The sequence below is a fragment of the Struthio camelus genome, chromosome 3, assembly GCF_040807025.1.
Source record: "Struthio camelus isolate bStrCam1 chromosome 3, bStrCam1.hap1, whole genome shotgun sequence".
Classification (NCBI taxonomy): domain Eukaryota; kingdom Metazoa; phylum Chordata; class Aves; order Struthioniformes; family Struthionidae; genus Struthio; species Struthio camelus.
Window position 1 is genome coordinate 113,983,008 of NC_090944.1, and position 24,860 is coordinate 114,007,867.

The 24,860-nt window shown below is 39.7% G+C and overlaps 1 protein-coding gene and 1 long non-coding RNA gene across 2 annotated transcripts in view; one reads left to right on the plus strand and one right to left on the minus strand.

Moving 5' to 3' along the window:
* Positions 1 to 7,746, plus strand: part of LOC138066849 (uncharacterized) — a 22,739-nt gene extending 14,993 nt beyond the window's left edge. The window contains exon 3 of the long non-coding RNA XR_011140412.1: positions 7,661 to 7,746. This is a non-coding gene — a long non-coding RNA (uncharacterized lncRNA). The remainder of the gene's footprint in view (positions 1 to 7,660) is intronic.
* On the minus strand, positions 1,570 to 24,802 carry INTS7 (integrator complex subunit 7). The gene is made up of 20 exons (XM_068939786.1): positions 24,456 to 24,802; positions 23,961 to 24,090; positions 22,947 to 23,093; positions 20,744 to 20,881; positions 20,207 to 20,253; positions 19,495 to 19,694; positions 17,867 to 17,989; positions 16,917 to 17,034; positions 15,796 to 15,930; positions 15,152 to 15,249; positions 14,233 to 14,472; positions 13,378 to 13,515; positions 12,277 to 12,483; positions 8,595 to 8,789; positions 7,740 to 7,843; positions 7,263 to 7,331; positions 5,978 to 6,110; positions 4,585 to 4,683; positions 3,558 to 3,743; positions 1,570 to 2,687 (listed from the first exon to the last, which is right to left on the minus strand). The coding sequence occupies exons 1-20, from the start codon at positions 24,544 to 24,546 to the stop codon at positions 2,400 to 2,402; spliced, it is 2,886 nt and encodes a 961-aa protein (XP_068795887.1). The 5' UTR covers positions 24,547 to 24,802; the 3' UTR covers positions 1,570 to 2,399.
* Positions 24,803 to 24,860: the final 58 nt, after the last annotated feature.

A 24,860-nucleotide genomic window follows, 5' to 3' on the forward strand; every position in this document is an offset into this window, starting at 1 on the left:
ACCTCGCTCAGTGCTGTCATCGTAATTCTAATATGACCAAATTATGCCTAGTATATAGTCTGGAGGAAAGCATAATCCTATACATACTTTCTATCAAACACAACAGGGCGAGTTCAGCCATGAGCTGTAGCCAGAATTTGGATTTAACTTTCAGTCATTATTTGCCTAGTTCCAAAACTGATCCAAGTTCCAAGAGCTCTAGGGCCCTACCAGATGAGGTGAACAAACCTGTCCTTTGGGGAAGGAACAGTTTTCTGAACCGATTCTTGCAGCAAACTGCTTCAATCTTACTGCCTTATGGACAACTATGTCTTGGGCCAGGGCTTTGCCTGGAGAAGCTTTTTTCTGCTAGCTTTCTCACAAGTTTAGCTATGCACTGTGAACTTTTTATGACTTATAGGAGAAGCCTGCTCTGCAATGTAGGAATTTCATTTCATTTCTGAGCTGCTTTGGAAAGCTGCCATCACAGGTTTCCAGCAATGTGTTAGTCAATAACAGAAAAAGAACTAAACATTCATTATGCAGGATAAAAAAAAAATTGTTTGACCTTTCAGTCTGGAGCTTTTTGCTTTTTTTTTTTTTTTTTAAACATTACAATAAAGATGGTTTTGTGGTTAAGATATTGGTCTGGGACCTTAATTAAAAAACCCCATGAACAGTTCACTTCTCAAATCGGACAGATTGCGTATGCAACATTGTATGAATCATCTTTTTCTGGAACTCTGTAACTATACATACACGCACAAATTTATATATAACTAACTATATAACCATTAAAGGGGGGACAGGAAACACCACTTTTCATAGACAGACTGAAGGAAAGTGGTAATTTGTGCCCCCTGCACAAAATAAAGATCCAATTTAAGGAGGGTGCTGGTGAATTTTTAAAAATAATTTTGAGTCTTCTCACTTCCTTCCTGCAGCCCTAACATTTCTTCTGCTTAGGATTAAAATCTGACCAAGAGATTATGAAATCTATCACGATCACTCCCAATTTTTTTCTGCCAGAACATCAAGCCAAGAAGAAGTTGACTACTTAAGCAACCAATTAGGGGAAAAACACAATGAAAATAGTTCTTTGGCCAGCTATGCCAAAGAAACCTAGGCTTATAACAATTTATTATCATATTCTCTACATATGAAAAAGCAGGGTTTGCAAACTCCAGTCATGTTCTACAGTGAACAGCAGCATATGAAGAATTTACTGATAAAAGTGACACTGAAAATTTCTACTCCAATGACAGGCACGAAACCCTTTATAAACTGTTAAGTCTGTAAGAAGTGACATCGTTCCTCCTTCCCATTCAAGTAGTTCTTACTTTCATGCAGAGTGATAAACTGAGATTATTTATTAGGACCAGGTGAGGGATATGTTACGTGCATGAGAGTCTAGACCGAGTTCAGCCCTTTGTGCTTCCAAAATAGCATAAAAGCTACATATGAGGCAGTATACTTCCAAAATGATTCTGAATCAATTTGTAGTACTGTTATCTACAGCAAAACTCTCTTTGAAGTTATCCTGTAAAAGTGCCAGTTAGAATTACTAAATCGGTAAAAGAGTACACAAGATTACAAAACTTTGGCCTTTAATAAGTCCCTTTAAATGCAAAGAAGTTAAAACTGAATGACAACTTGCAAATTAACTTTCCTCTTTAAAAAAAAAAAAAAAGAGCCTTCTGAAACACAGATAAATGAAGAAAATTCAGAACAAAAGAGTAATCCTTTCTATACCATCCAAGAAAGTTATTGCTCCCACTAGTAATATTCTGCTTCTTATAAGACTCTCCTGACACCCCCCTAGCCCGTATTCTCTTTACAACTGCATATTACAAGTGTGCTTTCGTTTTGTTCCTTTGATATTAACATATCAAACTCTGCTGATGAACTGAAAAAAATATAGATACACCAGGCAAATACTAGAACTTGCTATCAAAATGTCAGAAAAATCTCTGGATATTCCTGCCAGTTCCCTCACATTAAAATATATGGACTTGGTATTACACTCAGTTCTGTATTAACTAACCAACATGTTAACAGATGTCCTGTGAGCCTAATATTAGAACCCACATGCTTCAAAAAAAGAAAGTACAGATAGTACTAGTCACACCGTTCTTCAGTCCCCCTTGCTAGCTAAGTTTATGGAGTCTGCTGCAACTGGTTTGTGAATAGAAGTGAACAGACCAAACAGAAGTTCTAATAGTAAAATTGCAACTCCGAATTTGAACAGAGTTGCTTCTGCTGATTCATGCCCAAATTTACCTCAGAATAACCAATTTAAGAAGTAACAAAATGGCACCTGAGACTTAGGAGAACATTAAAAGTGTAAGCTTTTGAAAAAACAGCATCCAAGAAAACCTGTGCTGCCATCGACTCTTACAAGATAGAGTCACTTCCAGGAATTAAAACCGTGAGTATGCTGTTCTTTGCTGTTGCTGCTGTGATGGCGGCTGTCCTTGCTGTTGCTGGAGACGAACCTGCTGGGAGTATGGATCCTCAAGAGATTTTACAAAAATAGTTGTTTTAGGCCCAGTCTTCCAAACAATGCCATTTGAATCAATGACAGAGGACTCTACTGTGATGTTATGGGTGCCAAGTATCACAAAGTTTAACAGAAACTGAGTGCTGAAGTAGTCGTTGTGTGGTTCCACCCTCTGTTCCATTTCATTGGTCATGTTGTCAATAGGAATCTGAGAACACATGGAGGGATCAAAATGTCACTTTATATATAACCTGTTAAAAGGAATTATCCGCTCTCCAGTCGAAGAAGAGATAAAGATTGTTATCTTCAATTTTCCTAAACCAACGCACATGTACGTTGGAGCATAATTTTCATTGACGAATGTCATTTGTGTATCTACCAACAGAAACAAGATAGCTAACATCAAGTCTTTTTTGCCTCAACATTCTTTTTTTCCATTGAGTAACCTAAGTCAGACTAACATTAAACACTTCCTAGTCATATTATTCCTTTAAAAGCAACTGAGTTTTTAAAACAAAAGAAACACAAAAGCAACCCCTCACACCTAGGCCTTTCACTAGAGATCATGTTAGCAGAACCTGAACTTCAGACACGCCATCTTTGATAAAACTGTTCATTTGAGTTTACTATTTCATTTGGACAGCCTGTCCTCCTAATTTCCATAAACAAACAAAAAACCCGGCATGAGGATTAAGAAATTCTTGGGGCTAGGCAGTAGAGAATAACCTACTCCTGCCTTTTTCCTTAGGAGTTTCCTTTGCTGTATATTAGGTTGAATTTTCCTGATCTCAAGCAGACTCCTAGTCACCTGTTCTTATTACAAAAATCTCGTTTGTTTGAAATAAAAATTGTTGCTGAAAAGGTATCAGCATACAGCAGGCATCAAAATCCCAGATTCCTTCCATGCCCTATGCCTAGCTCCCACCGGTGCCTGAACGACAACTCTCAAGAGCGAGAGGATTGCAGAAGCCCCCGTTCATTTCAACCTGAGAATTCTGCTAACATACAGAGCCAAAAACAGAGCAGGAAAATACAGGAAGAACGCTTAGGACGCTGTCTGGCTCTACAGTACCCATACCTTATAGTCTTGTCCAGATTTGCTCTGCAGCACTGAAGATACGTTTAGACAGACGGACTGGATTTTGCGGAAAAGGCCTGGTTTAGAGCCATGCTGAACCACTCCTTCCACCTTCAAGGCCAGTTGCTGATTGTTCTGTACTGCAATAGGCTCAGCAGGGTTCCTTGGAGATGGAGATAGAGCAAGCTGAAACACAGAAAACCGGACAGAAAAGTAATCTTACGCCTTCTGAAAGCAAAGGCAATTCATACATGAAACGAAACAGTTCTTAAACTTCAAGGAGGGGTTTGGTAGGGAAACTAGCAGATGCAAACACAGAACTCTATGTACTCTATGTACTATGACAATTAATAAGTGCATCAGCAATCCCAGACATGGTCTTTACATCTGTTTCATTAAACACTTTTGAAAGGAGTGAACAGTCCTACAAAGTATCCACAAGTAAGCTCCAAACATATTAAGATGAACAAAGAAATAAAATGCAGTAAGTGTAAACATCTAAAATCTTAAGACTTTCACTCCTCCCAGAAAAAAGGGAGCACTCAAGGAAAAGCCCCCCCTTTTTCCTCTTGCTCTTGCTGAAGGCCACGTACAGCCATTCTTACTCTGCCAACTGACAAATATTACAATTCGCTTCCAACATGGAAAATGTAATTTTTTTTTTTTTTTACAGTAAAAGGAAAAACAATACAAGCTGAGAAAAGTTGCTTTCCCAGGACTAGAATATTATCTAGCTTTAGATTCAGAATCAAGGAAAGTTCCACAGTCAGTTTTTTTTTTTTTAACCTTGCAGTCAAAAAACTGAATCCTATTTGCTTGTCCAAGTCACAGCCTAATAGTTCTTAATAATCATACGTACATATTATTCTAGCTGATCCAAACAGGCAAACCCAAGTGCTATTTGCGGTTAAGTGCCCTCACTAAAAATGCTCAATCTTTGTGCCTTTAGGAAGACTATATCAACCTTTTCTCATTAAGTAAAGATTCAATGAAAAGAAATTTTAAACCATATTTGAGCAGTACTTACCTTAATGCTTGTAGACTGCAGTTTTTGGAAAAAGTACCTTTGAAATGAAAGGGGTACCTTCAACAAGGCAATGACAGCACTGCATAGACAAGCTGTATGCTGTAATAAATGGAGCCAAACCAAATGAGAAATCTTTTATAGCACAAAGAAAAGATATGCTCTTGAAGTACTAAAACTGCAGTAATTTCCACTGAAAGACTGGAAACATAGTCATAGGATAACAGCCACTACGACGAGAGAGACTACATTAAGCCTCTCTCTCTATTTTCTACCTTTTAAGAAAAAACTATTCTGCTCTAGGAAGAACAAGGAGGTTACGGGGAAAAAAAAAAAAGCCCAAATCATTCCTGCTTTAGTGTAGTATGTTGTTAAAGTCAGCAGAGCAGTACCTGCTAGCCCCTCCCCTCACCCTCTTCTCCCAAAAAACACCCCCCCCCCAAAAAAAGGCAAATAAAAACCCCTAAACACCCTAAACAGCACTGGCATATACCACAGCTTACAATGATTTAATTTTAAGCCTTTTGTCTACTCTTCTTTGCCCTACCACAGCATACCCTCTTCGCTCAGAGGGACACTACTGACACTAAGTCAAGGAGCCATACTGGTATGGAACCTGCAACGCTAAGTTTACAGGGTTTACCTTAGCTATGTTTTACATAACTTATTTTTCTATGCAATTTGGAATTGGTAAGGATTTGGAATTGGTAAGGAATGCTGAATTTAGAAACAAGGCAAATAGATGCTACCCATGACATATGAACTAACATCAGTAGTACCATATGAACTTTCCATCAGCATGGCCTGCAGCTTTATGATGTTCACTAGCAGTAAAAGACATCACACTGGCACTGTAAGAGGAGTACATTATCAGCTTACTGTTTGCATTCAGCACGCTTTACATTGTGTTGTCCGATGACCTGCACTGATAAGAGAAATACTATACTCACAGAACACTACCCAAACTGTCAACAGCTCAGAAACTGAAGCTAGGCTAGCGCTGGACTCTCCAGCAGCGTATGTTCCAGGGGTAGAATGCCTTTGTAACAACAGCACAAACTAACAGAATACGCTTCACTGCCATTGAATGCAAGCGTAGTGAGAGATCTAACAGAGACTTGATATTACTTTTAGGTATCTTGACCTTTATCAGCCTCTGCTAGACTCTTAGTGTCAGGATTTTTAAAACGTTACTTTTCATCAGCCCAGTAAGGTTACACATTTTATAGCAAAACTTTAAGTATTAAAGTCTCCTTAGCAGCCACTTGTGCTATTAACAGGTTATGTCCATTAACTGAAATGTAGCCATTGGTTTCTTGATCGCAATGGAGATATAGAGGTGGTGAGTATCTGGAATCTTCATCTACAGAATACACATTTAAAAGCTGTTACTTGCCAAGTAAGACACAGGAGCGTATTTCCTGTTGAGGGATTCCACTTCTTCCAATACATGGTTAAATACAGACATCATTCTTCTTTCATATTCACTCTCAACATGCGCTGTTCCATTTGAACTATACTCTTGGAAACTAGAAAATAAAATACACTGTTGTGCCAAGTACGCTCCCCCCAACTCAGAGACGTTCATTCTCTAACAGGTGCAAGAAGACCATCCTCTACTGCAACTTTACATCCACTAAGAAGTGATGCTGTTTTTTTAAACTGTTTACTCTGTTTCTCTACTGTAATCTTTCCACTATAAGACTTGCTCTTTACATTTAAACTACTTCTTTATTATAGCTTATTCACCACTTTCTGTCCTGTTCTCTCACGCTTGAAGCGGTTACAGGTCTAACTGAGATTGAGCATGCTTAATTGTCCTAGCTTTTACTCAAGTCTGCACTGTTTATAATGCTTTTAAAAGTTTCACAACTCAAGAAAATGTGAGTATACCAATCAGAGGTAGGAATAAAATTTAGACTTCCTGGCTCACAATCAGGTTCTTTGAAAAAATTCCATCTCCTAGACACCCAACTTTTTGAAGATCCTCAGCTGCATGCTTTTTACAGCTACGATTAATACACCCTCTAGATTTTGCTTAATTCATAATAAGTAAGGGCAGTCTCTCTTGTGATGTTTGCTTTTATTCACAGTTACAAAACTGGACATTAAAAAGATCTTTTAGTCACAGTATCTTCCATTTAATCTCAACTTGGAAGTTTCAAAGACTGATTCAACTCATAGTTGCTTCAAAGCGATTTTTGTTAGTGGGCATAAGTTTACCGTTACCAAAGGGGATGGGTTACATTAGAAGTTTAAATTAATCTAACAGATAGATTTGCAGGACTCTGAAGGAAACTCATGAGCACTCAAGAGCGCCAAGCAGTGGATATGACAGTTAACAAAGAACGGCACAAATGCAAATAGTATTAGATAAATAAATAGTAATGAATAAAATTTTCTAATCTCTTAAAACAGGAGACTTAGAAAGTTGCTTTTTATTTTGATGCAAATCTGTATTTAAGATAAGTCCACTATGTCTCTCTCAAGAGCACAATGAGTATAAAGAGCAGAACCTGAAAGACAGTCCCTACCCAGCCAGCTTCAGCACAGGGCCTCAAGCCTGCCCAGAGTAGAATCGCAAGGGTCCCTTGAGACATTTCTTAACTCCCAGGCTTGAAGCCCCAAGGATTTAGGAACGAAGAAAAACAAAGGAGCAGGAAGTTAAGTATCAAACCTACCTTGCAGATTCTGGATCCAAGATCAGGGCTTCTATCGCATGTGAAATCAACAGACAGCTCTGCTGTTGTCTGATATTTAATATTAAAGATTTAAAAGACTTATAAGTTTGGTACTTAAAATAGGAGATATGATATTTTATTACTAGCACTTTTCCTTGGTTCTCTAGTTTTCATGAAGCAATCCTACAACCACTACTCCTTTAGTAAGTACAGGACAAGAAGTACAAGAATCCCAAACTTTATGCTATTGGAGTTCTAACTTGTTCAGAAATTTGAAATTTCTGATTAATTTGAAATAATAGCACAGCAATACTTATTTCCAAATACATTTTAAGCAGTTTGTATCTGATTTTTGTGTTATTAATTGCTTCAATATTACTTTGTGTCTGCCTTCACAGAAGAAAGGATGGTTAAGCTTCATTCTGCCTGCACAAGAAGGAAAAGGGAAGCAGACAAATCGAGCTTTTTAAAGGATACAATTCTACGTTCCTTAGAGTTGCCGAGTCTGCGTCAAAAGATGACTGATACAGATCTCCATAACGTGTAGCCAAGTTTCGGAATTCCTCCATGGAGAGTTTCATCTACAGAGACAACGTTACTAGTCCAGAAGCAAACAAACAAACATGCCACCCCCACACAACTACGCTATAACCTACAACGCTGAAGGAATAAGACCACATACTCTGGCAGAATATCTACAATTCCTACTTCTTCACATAGCAAAATGCAGAGTGACAGAATTATACATGCTTTAAACATATTTCTCCTGTAATAAAACACAAGTACACCCTTTTGGGGTTTAACTCACTCCTTCCTCCCCTCCCTGCCCCCAGTGACTCTAACTGCTCTGTCTTTCAAAGACTGCCTGTGATTCCTTCTTGCAGAGTACATGCCTTTTGGGAGCAGACTGCCTTGATATTCCATACTGTAACAAGTCAGCTGTCAACACTCACCAAAAAAGTATTGCAGCATGATCTTTAAGTACTACTTCCTTTTAACTAGTGTAATCACAGTCTCTGAGGTGTTCCAAAGCAAGACGGAAAGATTTTGCTACAAGTTTCAGTGTTCTAAGTGGGTTACTACATGCATATCCTTAGAAAATGTGCGTGCATGAATATGTGGAAAAACCATGCAGATACACACAACCTCAAAACAAGGTCTGCTACAGACAGATATTTTTACAGTTACAATGGAAAAAACAAGGCCTGCTATATAGCAAAACACTTTATTGCCACTTTTCACTTCGTTTGTCAGAGAGAAATTTCGCTGCTCAGCAAGGTCATGCCAGAGACAAAACAAACTCCTCAAGAAAATGGAGCAATGAATACGTGCCTGGTTAGAGATGCGTCCACACCTTTGGAGATCATTTCCCGATGTCATAGCAATTGTGGTGGCAATAGCTGGTGGTGGACTTGTTTTTAGGCTGTTGCAGGTACAAATGAGTTGAGAAAAAGCTTGCAGAAGGTCAATCCTGAGTTTCACAAACCCACACTGAAAGCTCAGAGGATTAAGTGGGGTACTGGCAGCCTGAAAAACAGTAATAGGAATGCCTATAACGGAGGTCAAAAGCAAATATGGTAAAAAAATTTTGCAACACCACCGAACTGTCTCATCAGACAACAGAACTCTTAATTCTAAAAGGTGTTAAAAAAAAAAAAAAAAAGCTAACATATTTCTAACATATTTAATCCATTTAAATCATACTGAATACATACACGGAAGTTTATGAAGTTACTAAGCTGTATTTCAAGTGCATCAACCTTAAAAGAAATGTCACTCAAGTTGCTACAACACTATTAGGGCTCCTATTCCCTCTTTTTCCAAGTCCAAGTCATCAGGCTTCAAATGGCAGTAATCTAGATGTTCCTTACCATAAAGGAGAGCATACTGAATTGCTGGACAGACAGAAATGCAAGCACTGAAAAAAGTGATTCTCTGTATCAGCCAGAAGACAAAGAATTGGCTGAAGTGAAGCAATCTGCAGCAAGTGGAAGGAATGAAAACCTTTTATTTTCTTAGAGCTGTGAAATGGACAGGATTATTATAAAGGCAATGAACCTTGCATTTGGTGATGGCAGAGACACAGTTCAGTGACAACTGAGAATATTAAATAACAGAACCCCCAAGAGGAAAGACATGGTGCTATTTCACAGAACTAATTTTTAAATAACTGTGGCTCCCTAAGCGCTTCTCTGGCTTGTATAAGCATCTGTGACAGCTTAAAACACCCAGGAGGGGGCAAACGCAAATCAAGCCAAAATTCATTACTTATTTTTCCTATATTGACACATTTTGAACTCCCCGCCAAAAGCCAACCCCACTGGGACCTTCTCTTACTCACAGAATGGATAGGCACGACTTATTACGCATGTGATTCTCATTCCTCATCAGAACGGACACTTCTGGAGGAAAGAAACTTCCCCTCTCCAAAACCTTACGAAGAGCTAGTTTTTTGCTGGCAGGAAAGCAAACAAGTTTATCTCCAAATATCTTATGTCATCTGAGAATTACCCTGCTATTGACCAAAGTGAGGCAACATCAGCCAACCACAACTATTTTAATTTAGAACTACTGAGCTAGATTTCAACCTAAGAAATAAGACTAATTTCATCACTTGAGCCATTCAGCCCCTCTTATCACTTTGCCTTCCCTTCTCCAAGGGCATGAAAAAAATTTAAATGGAAATTGTTCAAGAGTTTATTCTGGAAGGGTGGCTTCAAAAACCCTCTGTGGAACGGACCTCATTGTACTGTAATTGCCCTACAGAGACTACAGGCTTTTGTAGAGAATAAAGAAGCAGTACTTTGTATCAGAAAATCCAGACATTTTTAGTAGCACAAATTGGACTGGATTCTTGTAAATGGAAATACAAGCTTGTCTCATTAATACTGCCGTTTACATTATCTTCTGCCCATACAGCCATGGACAATAAATGAGCTAACTGTACTTTTTGTGAAAACCACAGAAAAAGTTCTTCAGCTTAATTAAGTTCTTCAAGTAACACCACTGTTATCAGCATCTTTGGAGTGAGTGCTACTTAATGCTCTGCTCAAGCTTTGTCCCTTCTCTAGTATACCTAGAGTGAAAAATAAGCATAAAGCTTCCAATGAGATACAAGTTCTGGGCCAGAAAAAGAGTAGGCCCTATCTCAAAACCTTTGGTAACTATACAAGGAAGCACACAGCAACGTAGATGGCAACTGTGGCTGATACCCCTTCATGTCCCCAACTTCTCTTCTATATAGTAATGTGACTTTTTTCAAGTGGTATAACTCACAGGAAAGAGTATTTTGCATACAGCAATGCAAGAATGATGTATACCAAGAAAAATTTGAGTAACTTTCTGACCAGAAGACACACTGTCTGCCTATTTCTTCACTGCTAAGATGGGCTGACTGAACAGCTGCAGCAGATTACCTGGCACCGTATTTCCAGCTTCAGAGTGGATAACTACATAGACTTTGTCACATGTACTAATAGTCTGCAGTGCAGGCTGGGCTCTGCAGTACCTTCGGTGCTGAGTCATGCTCTACACTAAAACAGAAGCAATGGGAAAGCTGACAGTGAAGGGGAAGAAGAGAGAACCATTATCACATGCCCCTTAAGACGCTTTACTTCTCTTTGAACTGTCGAGTTCTTTAGATGCAAGCGTTGTCTCCTTTTACAGTCAAGACAGACAAGGTTAGGAATTTGTCCAGAGTGATGCAACAAGTCAGCAACAGCTTGCAGTAAAACCCAGTTTTGTCTTATCTGGCCCTCTGAAATCTGTACCTACTCCTCTAGACCACAACAGCCCACAGGGAAGTGCTTTTCTGGGTGCAAGACCTATGCAATGCACAGGATGTGAAGTCAGTATAGGAGATGAGGACACTAACACTTCAATAGCAGGGGAAAAAAAAATAGTAGTCCAAGAAAAGGCTAATTAAATTACTGAATCACAAAATGACCTATTTAAGCAAATTATTTTTCTGCCTGTTATCAAATATTAATACCCAATTAGATGGGCTTACCTTCCCACCAGGCTTTTAGATGTTAGAGAAATCTTGAAACGTTGAGTTAAAAGCCTTATTCACGCAGCCAACAAATTAAAGACAAATACTTCAGGAATGATAGAGCTTTCTCTCAAAGGACAAAGGCATGAAGTTCATGCCCTTCCTGCTGATTCGGAGCAGTTTATTAACAAACACTAACATCTGAACTGTCCTGACACTGACAGTCCTAGTAAAGGCAAAAAAGTCAGCAACTTCATTCAAAAGACATACCAAAATCCACATATTAAAGTCTGTTTATGGAAAGCAAAATACGAAAGGAAGTATTCTGTAAAGCTGGATCATCTTTTGCTAAGAAGAAATTTCATGGTGAGAACTGAAGCCCACATTCATTAATGCCTTGCCCCCTTTCCCCCCCCCCCACCACATAACTTCTGGCTATTTTCATCGCTTTAAATAAGGAGAAACTATTTGCTTAAAGTAGGTACCATCTGAATTCTGCTGACTTGAAGAGATTGACTTGTCCTTCTTCCTCCTACTGAACTGGTGTTGCCTTACATTCGTCAGGATTCCCTAGAATCATTTCGTCAAATATAAGGCAACACTAATTCAGTGGGAGGAAGGAGGACAAGTCATTCTTCCTACACATCTCAAGAAACTAGCAGCCAGTTCAGACAAATTCCCAAAATTTTGTTTAGACAAACTCTAAGTGATTACAACATTTAGCCAGCCAAGAGAAAGGGTGGAAAAATTTAAATATTGCAATTAAAAAAAAAAAATCTGGCAAATACCACATGATTTGATTAATCTAAGAAGTGAGGGGAAAACACAAAAGTGAAAAAGATCTTAGCTACAGGATCTTCTGTCTGAAGATGCTGTGGGTTACTATCAGCTTTTCCCCGTAATCTTTTCAAAAAGATAGTCCACCAGATGCCAGACAAACTTCAAGAGTTTGAGAGCTTCAAGAACAGAAACTGAACAGCTCTGCTACAGTGCACAGAATCAAAGTAGAAGATCTATGCTAACCGTCAGTGATGCTATTCCCTTGTGATAAGATTTTAATGCTTCAGCAATGCAAGAAAGTGCTGAACTATAGTTGTCCTCTTGCAAACCTGTCAAACACTGCTCTGCATGGGAGAACTCCTTCAAACTGTTCAGCCAGAAGTAGAAGTGTTCTGAAGCCACCTGAGTCAGCAGGCTTTGATACAGCTCTCTGGCCATGTCATGGTTGCCCTGTAATGACATGAAGGTTTGAGAAAGGAGACAAGAAAGAAGGCTGTGGGTTTCTAAGTAACATATACAAACAACAGAACCGTAACACCTCCAGAACTACTCTTCCACTTTAAAGATAGAAACAGTGAACCTTCCTCCAATCATTTGATAGCAGCAATCCTAGAAATAAGTAAAAGCAGAGAGGCTTATGCCATAGATATAGCAGCCTGTATAAACTTTATTTACACAATACAGCCCAATAGGGCGAGAAAAAAAATCTAGACGTTTGCATTCATTTTTGCTGAAAACACAGGACCTAGATGAAAGCATCTTCACAGTAACATTGGGTTCGAAACTATCCAATGAGCCCGGAGCTTAAAAGCAGGAGCCTTGTGAGTTACCAACACACTGCTATGCTCTGTCCTCTCCTCTGCGATGTGTACTTTCTCTGTCTAAAATTACCCCAGCAACTTGTGCTATAATACCTACATAATTCCGACACTAGCTGCAACTTCACTGGAGGGAAAAGAACAACAGTATCTTTTATTTCCTTTCCTCACATTGAAGAAAGAGAAGCTCATAGCAGGAGGGCCTGTATCACCTCCCAGAGAGCAGCCAGTCAAAACAGATTAGGCATACGTTCAAAAAAAGTATTAGGTCATTACTTTCTTCCTTCCCAAATACTTCAGAAAGACAAATGGCTAGAAGAACCATCCTAATGGGATGACTGCCCTGAACGGCATTTATCTGAATCAGCACTCCAAGAAATTAAGACAGAAAATGACATATTTCTTCACCCATTGGTTTCCTTCCTCTGAGCCCTATCACTTTTCTTACTTCTTCTTTCAGTTCAAAGAAATTGCTAGCCTTCCTTTCACCACACCAAACCACTGTGCTCCAGGTACTTTCACTTACCATTCTGGAAGCCTGCCTGGCTATCCTGTAGGCTGTCCATCCATTAGAGGCATTCTCAAGCTGCTGTTTGATAACAGTTTTGACTTCTGAAGATAAAGCTTTCTGACTGGAAACAAATATCACTGTGGCAAGAGACACCTAATGAAGAGCGGAGGGGAGAGGAGGAAGGTTATAATTCAAGAAGGAAAAAAAAATACGCGTTTCCTAAACTATCAAAAATGATCTACTTGGTTTTGGACTCAACACTTTATAGAGGACTAATGTACATTTTAACTGGAAAAAAAAAAAAAACTTTCTTAGTCATATCTTTTAAATATTTGGGCCAACTCAAGTATTTCTTATAGATTAAGGTCAGACTTTCATTTAAAGAATTTTTACTGCTGCCCTTAACTGGGATTAACAAACTGAATTAATAGCAAACTTATCATTTCTTTCTTAAAATTCAAAGTCATTTCCAAATAGACATAAGAGCATTTTTATCTCTTACACTGTATTAAAAGTCATGGGGGACTATGCATAAATTGAGATAGTTAACTGCCATTTTGTTTTTCTAGAAGGTTACTTCTGCAGAATACCCCAATAATTTCAATAGTTAGGTGTGTCTAAACAGTGCCATCTGCTGGAAAATCCGATGGAATATATTGCACAGTTCAACTCCATCTATATGAGCCATGAGATCTTGATGTTGAACACCAGCATAATTAAAAGTTAAAGCAATACTGAAAGTAAGGCTATAGACTGACACATCAACTTGTAGACAAGGAGCTTAACTGCCTCTTTAAATAAAATTCATCTACAGTCGTTTCCATGGACTTTATCCTTTAAGGGCAACTCAACAGAATAAGGAGGTCTTACCAAGAGTTCCTGTTTCTTATCTGTGGCAGATCGTCCAATGACTTTATAGAGGTCCATGAGGTCTCCTAGCATTCCATCTGCTAGGACAGGCAGCTGCATGGCAATAGCTGCTAAACAGTGGCACATGAGAATCCTAGCAGCATCCTGGGCACTGTGCAACTGGGTCAACAGGGATTCAACCACTGACTGGCTCAGGTGGGGACGGCACTTGACCAACTTCACCATACAAGTTAATGTGATCTGTAATTCATATACATCAACGGACACAATGAGCATAAGGTCTTCTTAAAACAACAACAACAAAAACCTAACTAAAGTATGATTACAGAACTATACAGCTGATGGTATTTTCAGAACCACGCACTGAACAAAAGATGAGCTCTTTAAGAGCTCAGGCCGCTGTCCCTCAGCTCACAGAACATATCAAAAACTCAAGAGAAAATACTCTTCTTTGTCACATTAGCCTTTACACATAAATAAGCTGATAACCGTGCTGTTAACAGCTTATGGAATAAAACAAAACAGTAATAGTTTATAAAAGTGTTGTATTCATGTATATTGTGTCCCCACCTCCTAAAATGAGGTTCTTTCCAAGAGTCTCTTAGGCTTCCAAAAACGGCTCAATCTCATTTTCAAGTTCATGTTTTAGTACACCTGTCCCTCTAACTGGAAGCAGTCTCTCTTTTTTCCCCCTACAACAATCAACTTACTTTAGCGCTGAGAGGAGTTATATTACAGCTGTGCTCAGTTTCTTTACCACTCTGAACTCACATTACTGGCAGAGAACAGAATATTGATTTCTCTCCTGACAGTACACTATGCTTCCACCAAAGGGGAACTGATGCAGAGAGCTCTTTCTGCTATACAAGCTGTTACTTTAACTTCAAGCTGTGCCAAGGAAAGACAGCATTACTGTCACCTTTAAGGTTGCTTGAGCTCCTGGACTGCCATCTTGACTACAAAGAACAAGAAGAGACTCTAATCCAAAAACTGCATCTTGCTCCAACGGCAGGAGATCTAATAAAAAGAAACAGATAAAGTAAGTTCCTTCTTATAGCTTCTAACCTTCCTCAATGTAACGCTTGCACTGGTGTTGCACTGGTGAAGACACTTCCTAGCGCTTCCAGCTTAACCCTATTTTGTTTAGGATCAATTCTGACATTCCATGTCTCAGATACTCATGCCAGCTATGATGTTTTTAGGGTGTGCATAAAACCCTGGGCTGAGACTTCTAAATGCCACGTTACTCTTTTCAACAGATTTTGTGCCAAGAGTTCTCAAAGGCAAGTCACTAGTCTGCAGCAAAGGTAAAGCAAGCATTTATTTAGCAGGAGTTCTACTATACCCATTCGTTTTCTCTAAATTAGAAGATGATGGAATCTTCACAACCATTCATAAAATCCTAGAGAACATTTTCTAGTAGATTACTGTCCCCATTCCCCCTAACCTATGGGAGGATCGTGCTAGCACAGGAAGAGTTTGCATGTAAGACTAGTTAATACGCGTTACGTGCGTGAGCCTGACTGTGAACAACCACATCCCACTGTTTTTGCTTTCAGTTACCTTTCTCCTGACAAGAGGCTGATATATTGGTCAGAATTCTCACTCCGTGAGCTGCAATGCCACGGTTATTATGGTAACAGCACTCCTGTGCTAGTTTTACTAAATCAAACGATCTTGCAGATGTAGTGGCTGTTCCTAAATAAGGACGAGAAAATGGGACAGGAAACAGCCCAGTCAATTATAGCACAACATCATCTCAAGCACAATTCTGCACAAAATCTACACCAACTTGGTTTAGTTTATTTCCTATACCTTCATCCTATCCTCTCTCTCACACATTCACACATAGATAATATATATCTTCTATATCCCTATATATAGGGAGGCTCTCCTTCCTTTCCTAAGCAACCAACACCACCACACAAGTTAGACATGAGAAAGCATATTCAGGTCTAAAGGCTGACATTTCAGGGACTTGGAGGTCTTAAGAAAGATTTTATCCAATTAAAAAAAGCTAGCGAGCATATTAATTATTAAGACATGCCAGAATGACTGAAGAGAATGTACTAGTTTTCTTCATTTCTGCAGCCCATACGGCTGGGCTCATCACACTCATTAAGGCAGTCTGGCTTTCAAAAAGAAAAAAGAAAACAGTTTTATCACCGTTTTAAGAACATAGGAAGAAGGACTTCAAAACGTCCACTTTATTTCTTCAGAATACAGTCACAAGGCAGAAGCATCACATGGCTTCACTGTGCCAGGGTAACACAGCAGCCCACTCGCACACCATAAAGCCTCCATTTATTCATACTCAAAAATCATGCACATCCACCATTTCAGAGTACCTTAAGCTGAAACACGTTTGCCATTTGAAAGGCATTAAATTTCCTCATTTTATGAACAAAAGCTGAAAACCCAAAGGTAAATAAAACTTTCACATAGCAAATTACACCCCCCTTCCCCAAATCAGGAACAGAATCTGAGACAATGATTATTCTTCAGCATACATAATACCATTTCAAGCTGACACAACAAACGTCATCCAGCTCTCAGCTAGGGTTCCTGAATTCAAGAATACTTTAGAAATACGTCATCAGGTGTTTAAATTAACTGAGTATAAGCAGGTAGCCAACCCATCAGAAAAAAATGCTAAAGGTAATAACCACATACAGCTTTCTTACCTGGAGCACTGCTGAAGTACTGCTTAATGGCAATGGTCCCTGATAGTGTGGAAAGAACGGACAGCATGCCCAGTTTCAAGCTGTCATAAGGAGTGTGAAGAGCAGATTCACAGAGTGCCTACAGATCAGAAGGAAGAACACAGGGAGTGAAGGAAGCCCTATAAGTCATCTGTATGTAAAGATTTGGTTTTTGCCTATGAGAAGTTTTGAGAATCAAATTCTTACCACAGAAAATACGATACTGAATTAGTAAGTTAAAAATTGTTACGTGAAGCATCAGTTTTAGTAGACTAAAGATACAGCTTGCAGAAAAGTGACAGTGGGTTTTGTACACTAGCAAACACCCAGTAAGTTATTTATTGGTAAAAAATAACGGCAAAAAAATATGATGAGGTCTTCTTGATCAAATGTTGCAAAAGCTTTTAAGATAGTTCTCCAGTCTACTAAAGGCATATTGAGTATTTTACCCTATCTTCTAAGGTCCCATAGAGTTACAAGGGCACTGCTGAAAATGAGAAAATAATTATCTTAGAGACAAAGTCAACATTGCTTTTGTCCTTTCTAGTACACCTTTCTGGATGACACGCTCTGCAAATCCCATACAGACACTCTCAGTGCTGCAAGAGAGCATTAACACATGCTCAGTATTGTAAAATGAATGAAAATATTCAGCTCTGATGTTTACTACCTTAGATGAGCTTGTCAGATAGAAAAATTACTTCCTTACTGTAAACATGCCTATTACACGAGATGTGCCTTTTTTCAGCTATAATACTTCTCAAATGTTCAGGAACATCTGGCTACTCTGCTTGACAGAGTAACCTCACTTAAGGATATGGAGATGCATATTCTTCCCTCTTTAACCTCCCCAACTTGTTCTTCTTTTCTAAAAGAATTCTACAACTCATTGTAAGGTTCTACAATAAAATTTAGCTTAAAAATGTATAAACCTGAATATTTTCTCTACTCCACGTATGTGGTGTCTTATTGGCCAATAACTTCAAGTCTTGGATCGCAAGCCTCTTCACAGCCTTCCTGGGGTCATTCTTCAAGTATTGCAACAAAAGCTGGACCTATAACAAGGTAAATGTATTGTTTAAGACGAGAAGATACTACTACAAGGAAGTCTTTTCAAAAGTACTCACAAAGGAATTTTGAGCATACTCAGCCAAAACTACCGTGTATGATCTGTTAGACTGCTTGCTACATGGCAAAGCCTCTACTCAGGCTGCGATTTCATGGCAAGTGAAAACAGTCCAACAGCTGAGAGCCCCCATCCTGCCTCTTGCTCATGCACTATTCTCTGCATCACCCTCAATACATAAGAGACCTTGAGAGCAGTTTCAGCTCTCTTAACTAACAGAAATACTACAAAACTTTCCCAGGAAGCTGTATAAACTGTTTATACTACCTCAATTATGCTAATAGGAAGTACTCAGGGCATTTGAAGCTAACTCAGATATTTGCATAACCTGCAGTCAACACTGATAGCAACTCAGATATATTGTGTATGTCTCAGTAGCTGCCAGAAGTCACACGAACCATTTACCTCGATTTAAGTAATACTTAACTACATCTCCTTTATCATGTTCACTTCCCGCAGATTTACAGAGATGGAACAGCCAGCACATGAGAGAGATCAGGAACACATTAGTTTTGGTTTTGTTCTCCATCCCCGCTCTGGCTACATCACTTAAAAGCAGCACAGGCTGCTGCAGAAATAGAACCTAAAGCAAAATGCTTACCGCCATCAAAAAAAAGGAAAAAGGCACATCAAGCGTTTCAATGTTGTTTCATTTGGCTTAGATTCAATACTATCAAACGCACCCTTTGAAATAAAGGAATCACTCGTACCAAGAAGCAGCTTCAGACAGATCAATCCTATTAGTCCAACAATAACAGACACAGATCTCGTAGAACTATGGAAGGCTGAAGAAAGGCCAACAGATTTTTATGACTAATTGCAAGCATGAGTTACATGAATCACAGGCGTAGTAGTGTCCTGACTTGCTGTATAAATCATGCCCACAAACCACACTATCAAAACAAAAAGGCATTATATTTTTCCATTGCCACTTTCTCATAACTTGATTTATAGTCCCAAATTATAGCAATAGATTCAAATTTCTCTAAGTTCTTTAAGAAATACATTTTAAAATGCACTCTACACTGTCGAAATATTCATTTGCCTGCATGCAAGGAAGGTGAAAGAAGGCACTCCCACCACCCAAGAGACCATACAGCAGCGAGAAGTGAAGCCTAGGTTTTTCAGGCAAGATGAAAAGCCTTCATAAGAAGTATGGGTGCTTCCTTTCCTAAAGGCTAGTGGATTTCCAAGAAAGACAAGTTATAAGGTATAAAGGAGGGTTCAGATGTTTGAGGGGATTATCTGGAAACGAGACCAGAGAGAGCAAAATACGAATGCAGCAACAGCTTTCAGGGTATTCTTTCTCTGTAACACATCGGTGTGACCAGCCTAGCACATTCACCAAGATTTATTTTCAGCATCAGCTAGGATATAAGTTTTTAAAACTTGTTTTGTACTTTAAGTTGAAGGAATGCATTTAAGAAGAGTTACCTGTTTAGGAATGTCAACCAAAGAGGAAGCAGCAAGCAGAGTAAACGTGTGCAGGGTAACAATGACCATCTTGGTAGAAGGATATGATGTTACCAGCTGCTGAAGCAGCTGCCGGGAGCTGGAGGCCAGGCTAGCATCATGATGCATGTGTTGCAGAATAGGGATCAACTTCAGTTTCAAGTCCACAGGTGTGGCTAAACCTGTAACATGGAAAGGAGAAGTATCCAAAGCATTAGCCCTTTGTGCTGGCTTTTGGCAGATACCGAGACACACCGTATGTCTACACTGCTGCCACTGCAAATTGTACAGACTCCCGAATTAGTTTCAAATAACCTTAACGCTGGGTAGCAGCATAACCACCAGGGCATCAAGTGCTTTCAGAGTTCCTTGGGGAGGCATTTTTTTTTCTGCGCTGGAGGTAACACCCATATTAACTCATCTGAAGCCCACCTCTGATAACCTACAAAAGCTTATTCACCATATTATAGGTATGCTTTGACTCTTTCCCAACCAGGTATTTTGGAAATTTAACATTTTAAAGAGTATACATATAAGAGCCAGACACTGGATTATTTGTTAGTTCATTTAATTTCAGAACTGGAATCATGTGAGGATAAGGGCAACAGTATTCCGGTAAGATGTGCATATGGATAACAAAGACTTTTCAAAGAAAGTAAAGCTTTTCCCTTTATCATTTAATATACATATATACCTTGAATCATCTCACTGATCTTATTACATATTCCTGCAGCAAAATCCCTGTAGAGAGAAGACAAAGCACCAGGTGAAATGAAAACCAGATGGACCACCAAACATTACGTTTTAACAACAACAACAATAAAAACTTTTACAAAGAATGCTTGCCAAGACTTAAAAGCTTTTTAGAAACGCAGGACACAGGCGCGATCAAGTGATACAACGGGAGCTTCTTCAAATGTGTCAATATGACAAGCAGCAATATATTTAACTACCTAATAAATACTTTCTGTACAATAATCCTTGATATTCTTAAAGTCTGCTCTTCCACTTGCCCTTCCTGTATTTGTGAACTTTTCAACAACTTCAGAAAAAAAAAATCCGTTAAATTTGAATTCAGATTTCCTACAATACTATTATTATACATAATTAAATGTTTTACTACAAGTGACATCACTAATACTACCGGAGAAAACACTAGGTTTTGTGAATGATAGTGTCAATGGAGTTTCCATTCTCCGTAATATGAAAAACTGAAGAATTTACATCTTACTTTGATTGCGCAGAAAAGTTAGCAGCAGCATATATAGCAGCTTCAACTTCCACATTATCATGGGAATCCAGACTCTGACGAATACTGTGATGTGCATTCTTCCTTTCTGGAATTATAGACGCCATGCTGCCCAACATCCTATAGAAATAAAACACAGAAGAATTAGGAAGCACAATGCCTATGAAGAAATGCAAGATGAAACCAAACAGAACTGTAAAAGGACTGGTTAAAAGACTTTGTTTATATATAAATAAATGCTCTTTCACCTCTATTACAGAGGCAAGCAGAAGATAATAATAGGCATATAATTAAAATGTAACAAATATTGGCATATAGCTTCTGTTAGAGGTTTAATAAAACCCATTATATTTTAGTTCAGTAACTTTGTAGCTTGAAATGGGCACAGTGAAAAAATTTTACCATCAAGCATTCTTATAGAACTAAGAGTGCAATATGGTACTGGGAACACTGAGTATTTTTAAGATGCTTTTAAGCTCTGATATCAGCCTGACAGATTTAATGCTATAATGTATTAATGGCTATTTTCATACATGCATGAGGCATACATTATGGGAATCAAATCATAAACTGGGTAGTCTCAGGGGATAAAAAGAACATTTAGAGAGCCGTTTCCAACCTTTCTATCCCTCTTCCAGCTAAGACTGCTGAAGTAAATAATTGACAAACATCTGGAAAGTCAGAAATGCTAACAATAAGCAACGTTTCCAGAGTGTTACCAGAACCAAGGAAGCAAACACCAAACTTTCATCATTTGTTTCTAAGATAATTTGCTGATCTGAGATAAGGTTGTTATTGGTAATGGCGTAGTATAACTGCTAAAAAAGGAACAAAGTACCTATACTTTTATTAAGAATACCTCAGAAGTATCTTTCACACATGTAGAGTCAAGTACAAGACAATTAAAATCAGAATGAATATAGGATTTGGACTGATGGCAATTTTAGCAAGACTTATACGTATATATTTATACACAGCTATCTAGCAATAAAATTCCTGCCTAGACACAAAGTTTTGTTTCAGCCAACTTTTCTTTTGGCATGTTCCTTCTTATTGATACTACTCAAGGATGACAAAACTGATCAACTGAAGATTTTCATACTGCTGAACCAACAGCTATTTTAACCTGTCTTTCACTTGATATATCTTGTGGATTGATGAACAATTCAAGCATATTTGCAAACTGAGCAGATTCCTGAGGCTTCTGACAGTCTGTTAAGGTGGCACTTCACACTAGTCAGCAAGTGTAATCTTACCTTGGAATACAGAAGGAAAACTATAAGAAAAGTTATACATATACCAGACTCACGTATTTCTGAGACACTAGAACATCAAAGCAGAATCTCAAATAATTATGTCAAAAGGAGAAAGAAATGGATGTACAAGCTAAAAAAAAATCTTGTTAATGTCTCCCATCTTTCAATACTGAAATCCGTATCAGTTCTGAATGGACAGAAGAAAAGAACAAGCAAGGGAGAAAGAAGAGTGCTTTCTCCACATCTGAATTCACTTGCATGGGAGTTGGAAGAGGCAATTAAGATGATCAAGTGGTCAGTGTTACAAAGACGGACACCAGGGCAACAAGTCATTAAAGATAGCTTAAAAGTTTTTTTTTTATTTAATTCCAGGAAGGCCAAAGCAATGGCTAATACATGAGCACTTCCTTAGATGTTGTTGATCAGAGACTGTCAAGCAGGAAACATCTAGGACAGCGATCAACGAAAAATACATGCAGGCGTAACAAGGTACACATAAATAAATTGTGTTTATAAGTTAACAAAAATTAATTTGACACATAAGGAAGCACTCTGCTTTTCAATTTTATCTAATTCCATCATACGCAAATATATGTTGCATGTAGCTAAAATCTCAGTTATGCATACAACGTTTCTGTTTTTCGGGTATATAAAACTTCAGTCTTGTGAATTCAGTTTTGCCTGGAGCCATCCACACAATTCTCACCATCATAAGTAGTTAATAATCTGTTCTTCTGCTCACAAATCCTTTTTTTTTTTTTTTACTCCCTTTAAGATGGTTGTCTCTGCTCTTATCTTTATGCCCAATGTGCAAAACACCTCCTACATTTCATTCATGGTTATCACAGATTTATGTTATTCCAGTCTAGGATAATTAGCTAGATGAACCGGACTTACTTGAAATCTCTGTGAAAGTTATAAATACGTACCGAAGTGTAATGGCCCGAGCAACTGGATCATTGCTATGAATTACTGAGAAAATTCTTTTCACAAACTCATCCACATTGAGAATCTTCTCTAAGTGCTTCTCACTCTGCTGAGTAACTTTGAGCACACACAGCCTCAGGAAGTTGTTTCTATTGGAAAATACACGCTTATCTTTAACAGACTGTATTATAACAGAAATTCAAAACAAAAAAGCACTTTAAGCAAGCAAAATGATTACTAAAGATATTTGAGTTAGTTAAAACGAGGCAAAGTCTATAACTTTAGAGATAGTACGTTTCAGTAGGCTGATACAGTTAAAAAGAAAATATTAACAAACTACTTTTAATAGTACAGTTAGCATCAAATTTAGGCCCAATTCTCTTCCAGGGAAACTGGCCTGTTGACATCCATGAAAACGCACTGAACACCTGTGTTGTACATGCTTAGGGACCCAGCTCTGCTAGAAAAGCCTTGAACTAAAACTTAGCTTAGCTAACTAAGCCTTAAAGTCTAATCACCTTTGGCTGGTTTGAGTGAATTTCTTTTCCTTCCTCTTGGTTTTACCTTATGAATCTTTTAAATGAAATCAAAGGCAAACTTTCTGCGCATATAATTTTCGTAAGTTATTACAAAGCAGTTGTAATCCTGCCACATGCATCATTTCGGCATCAGGCACTTGGAAAAGCTATACAGTGGTCTTCGCTATTCACATCATAGCAAAGCAATTTGCAGCAATCTGAATGTTCAATTATTTCTGATCTTGAACGTGCCTACAGGGAGGAATGTGCATCACTGAACTTAATCTCTCACAGCCACTTAAGCCACTAAGGATGGAGCAGGCATGCTCCAAGGAAAAGCGGACGCAGTCCTCTAAAGACTAGGCATCACTGCGCTATTATCGAGCGAGCAGAAAAACACCAAAGCTGCCCAGATGCCGATGTAGCAGGACCTCAGGATAAAATACCTTACTATAGGCCAGAGATTTGAAGCATTACAAACTGACCGATAATACTCACCCAACTCTGAAAACATCAGCTAGCTTTAGGAAAGCAGAATTAATGAGAATAGGGAAGGGATATTTCTGGAAGAGCCTGGGAAAACGAACGACAGCTTCGCACTGCTCCCCGAGTTTGCCAGACCTGAGACCTGTGTGAGACAACAATAGCTACTGAGGAGGCCGAAGCTCCTCCACCCGCGCTGGCGGTGGGGCGGTACAAAAGGAAGCTCCCGGGACTCGCCCTCGAGGGGGGTCGGAGGAAAGGAAGAGGAAGCGGGGAAAGGGGGTACGGGGCGCACCGCCCGGCGGGCGCTAGGGCCCAGCTCGGGGCCGCCCCCTGCAGCGCCGCGCCGGGCAGAGCGCGGGCGCCAACGGCGCCAACGGCAGCCGCACGCGCCCGGACGCCACGCGACAGGTAACACCCCCCCCCGCGCCGCGCGCAGCCCCAGCCCCGCCCCCAGGCCGGCCCCCCGAGAGCGGCCCTCGCAGCCGGCCCGGCCTCCCCCGGCCCTACCTTTGTCCAGCTCCATGAGAGCGGAGTTGGCGTCCAGCTCCTGCTCCCCGTAGCCTGCATCGGCCAGGAAGGATTTGGCGCTGGCAGCCATAGCGACCCCCCCTCACAGCCGGTCGCCGGGAGCGCGCGGCCTTCCGCTGCGTCCGCCGCCCCTGCCCACCGCGCATGCGCAATCACCCTCCCGCCGCTTTCAGCCCGGAGGCGCCTAAGCAATCGCCGCACGACTTGTGAGCAGGCGCAGGCGCCACCCGGGGGAGCGCGGCGCCGGCGGCGCGGCACTGCGCGTGCGCGCCCCAACGGCCCTCCCCGGCCGGCGGCTCGCTCCCCGTGAGTCGCCGGGGAGCGGGAGAGGCCTGGCGGCCCTGCCCCTCCACTCCGCCCAATCAGAGGCAGCGGGCGGGGCGC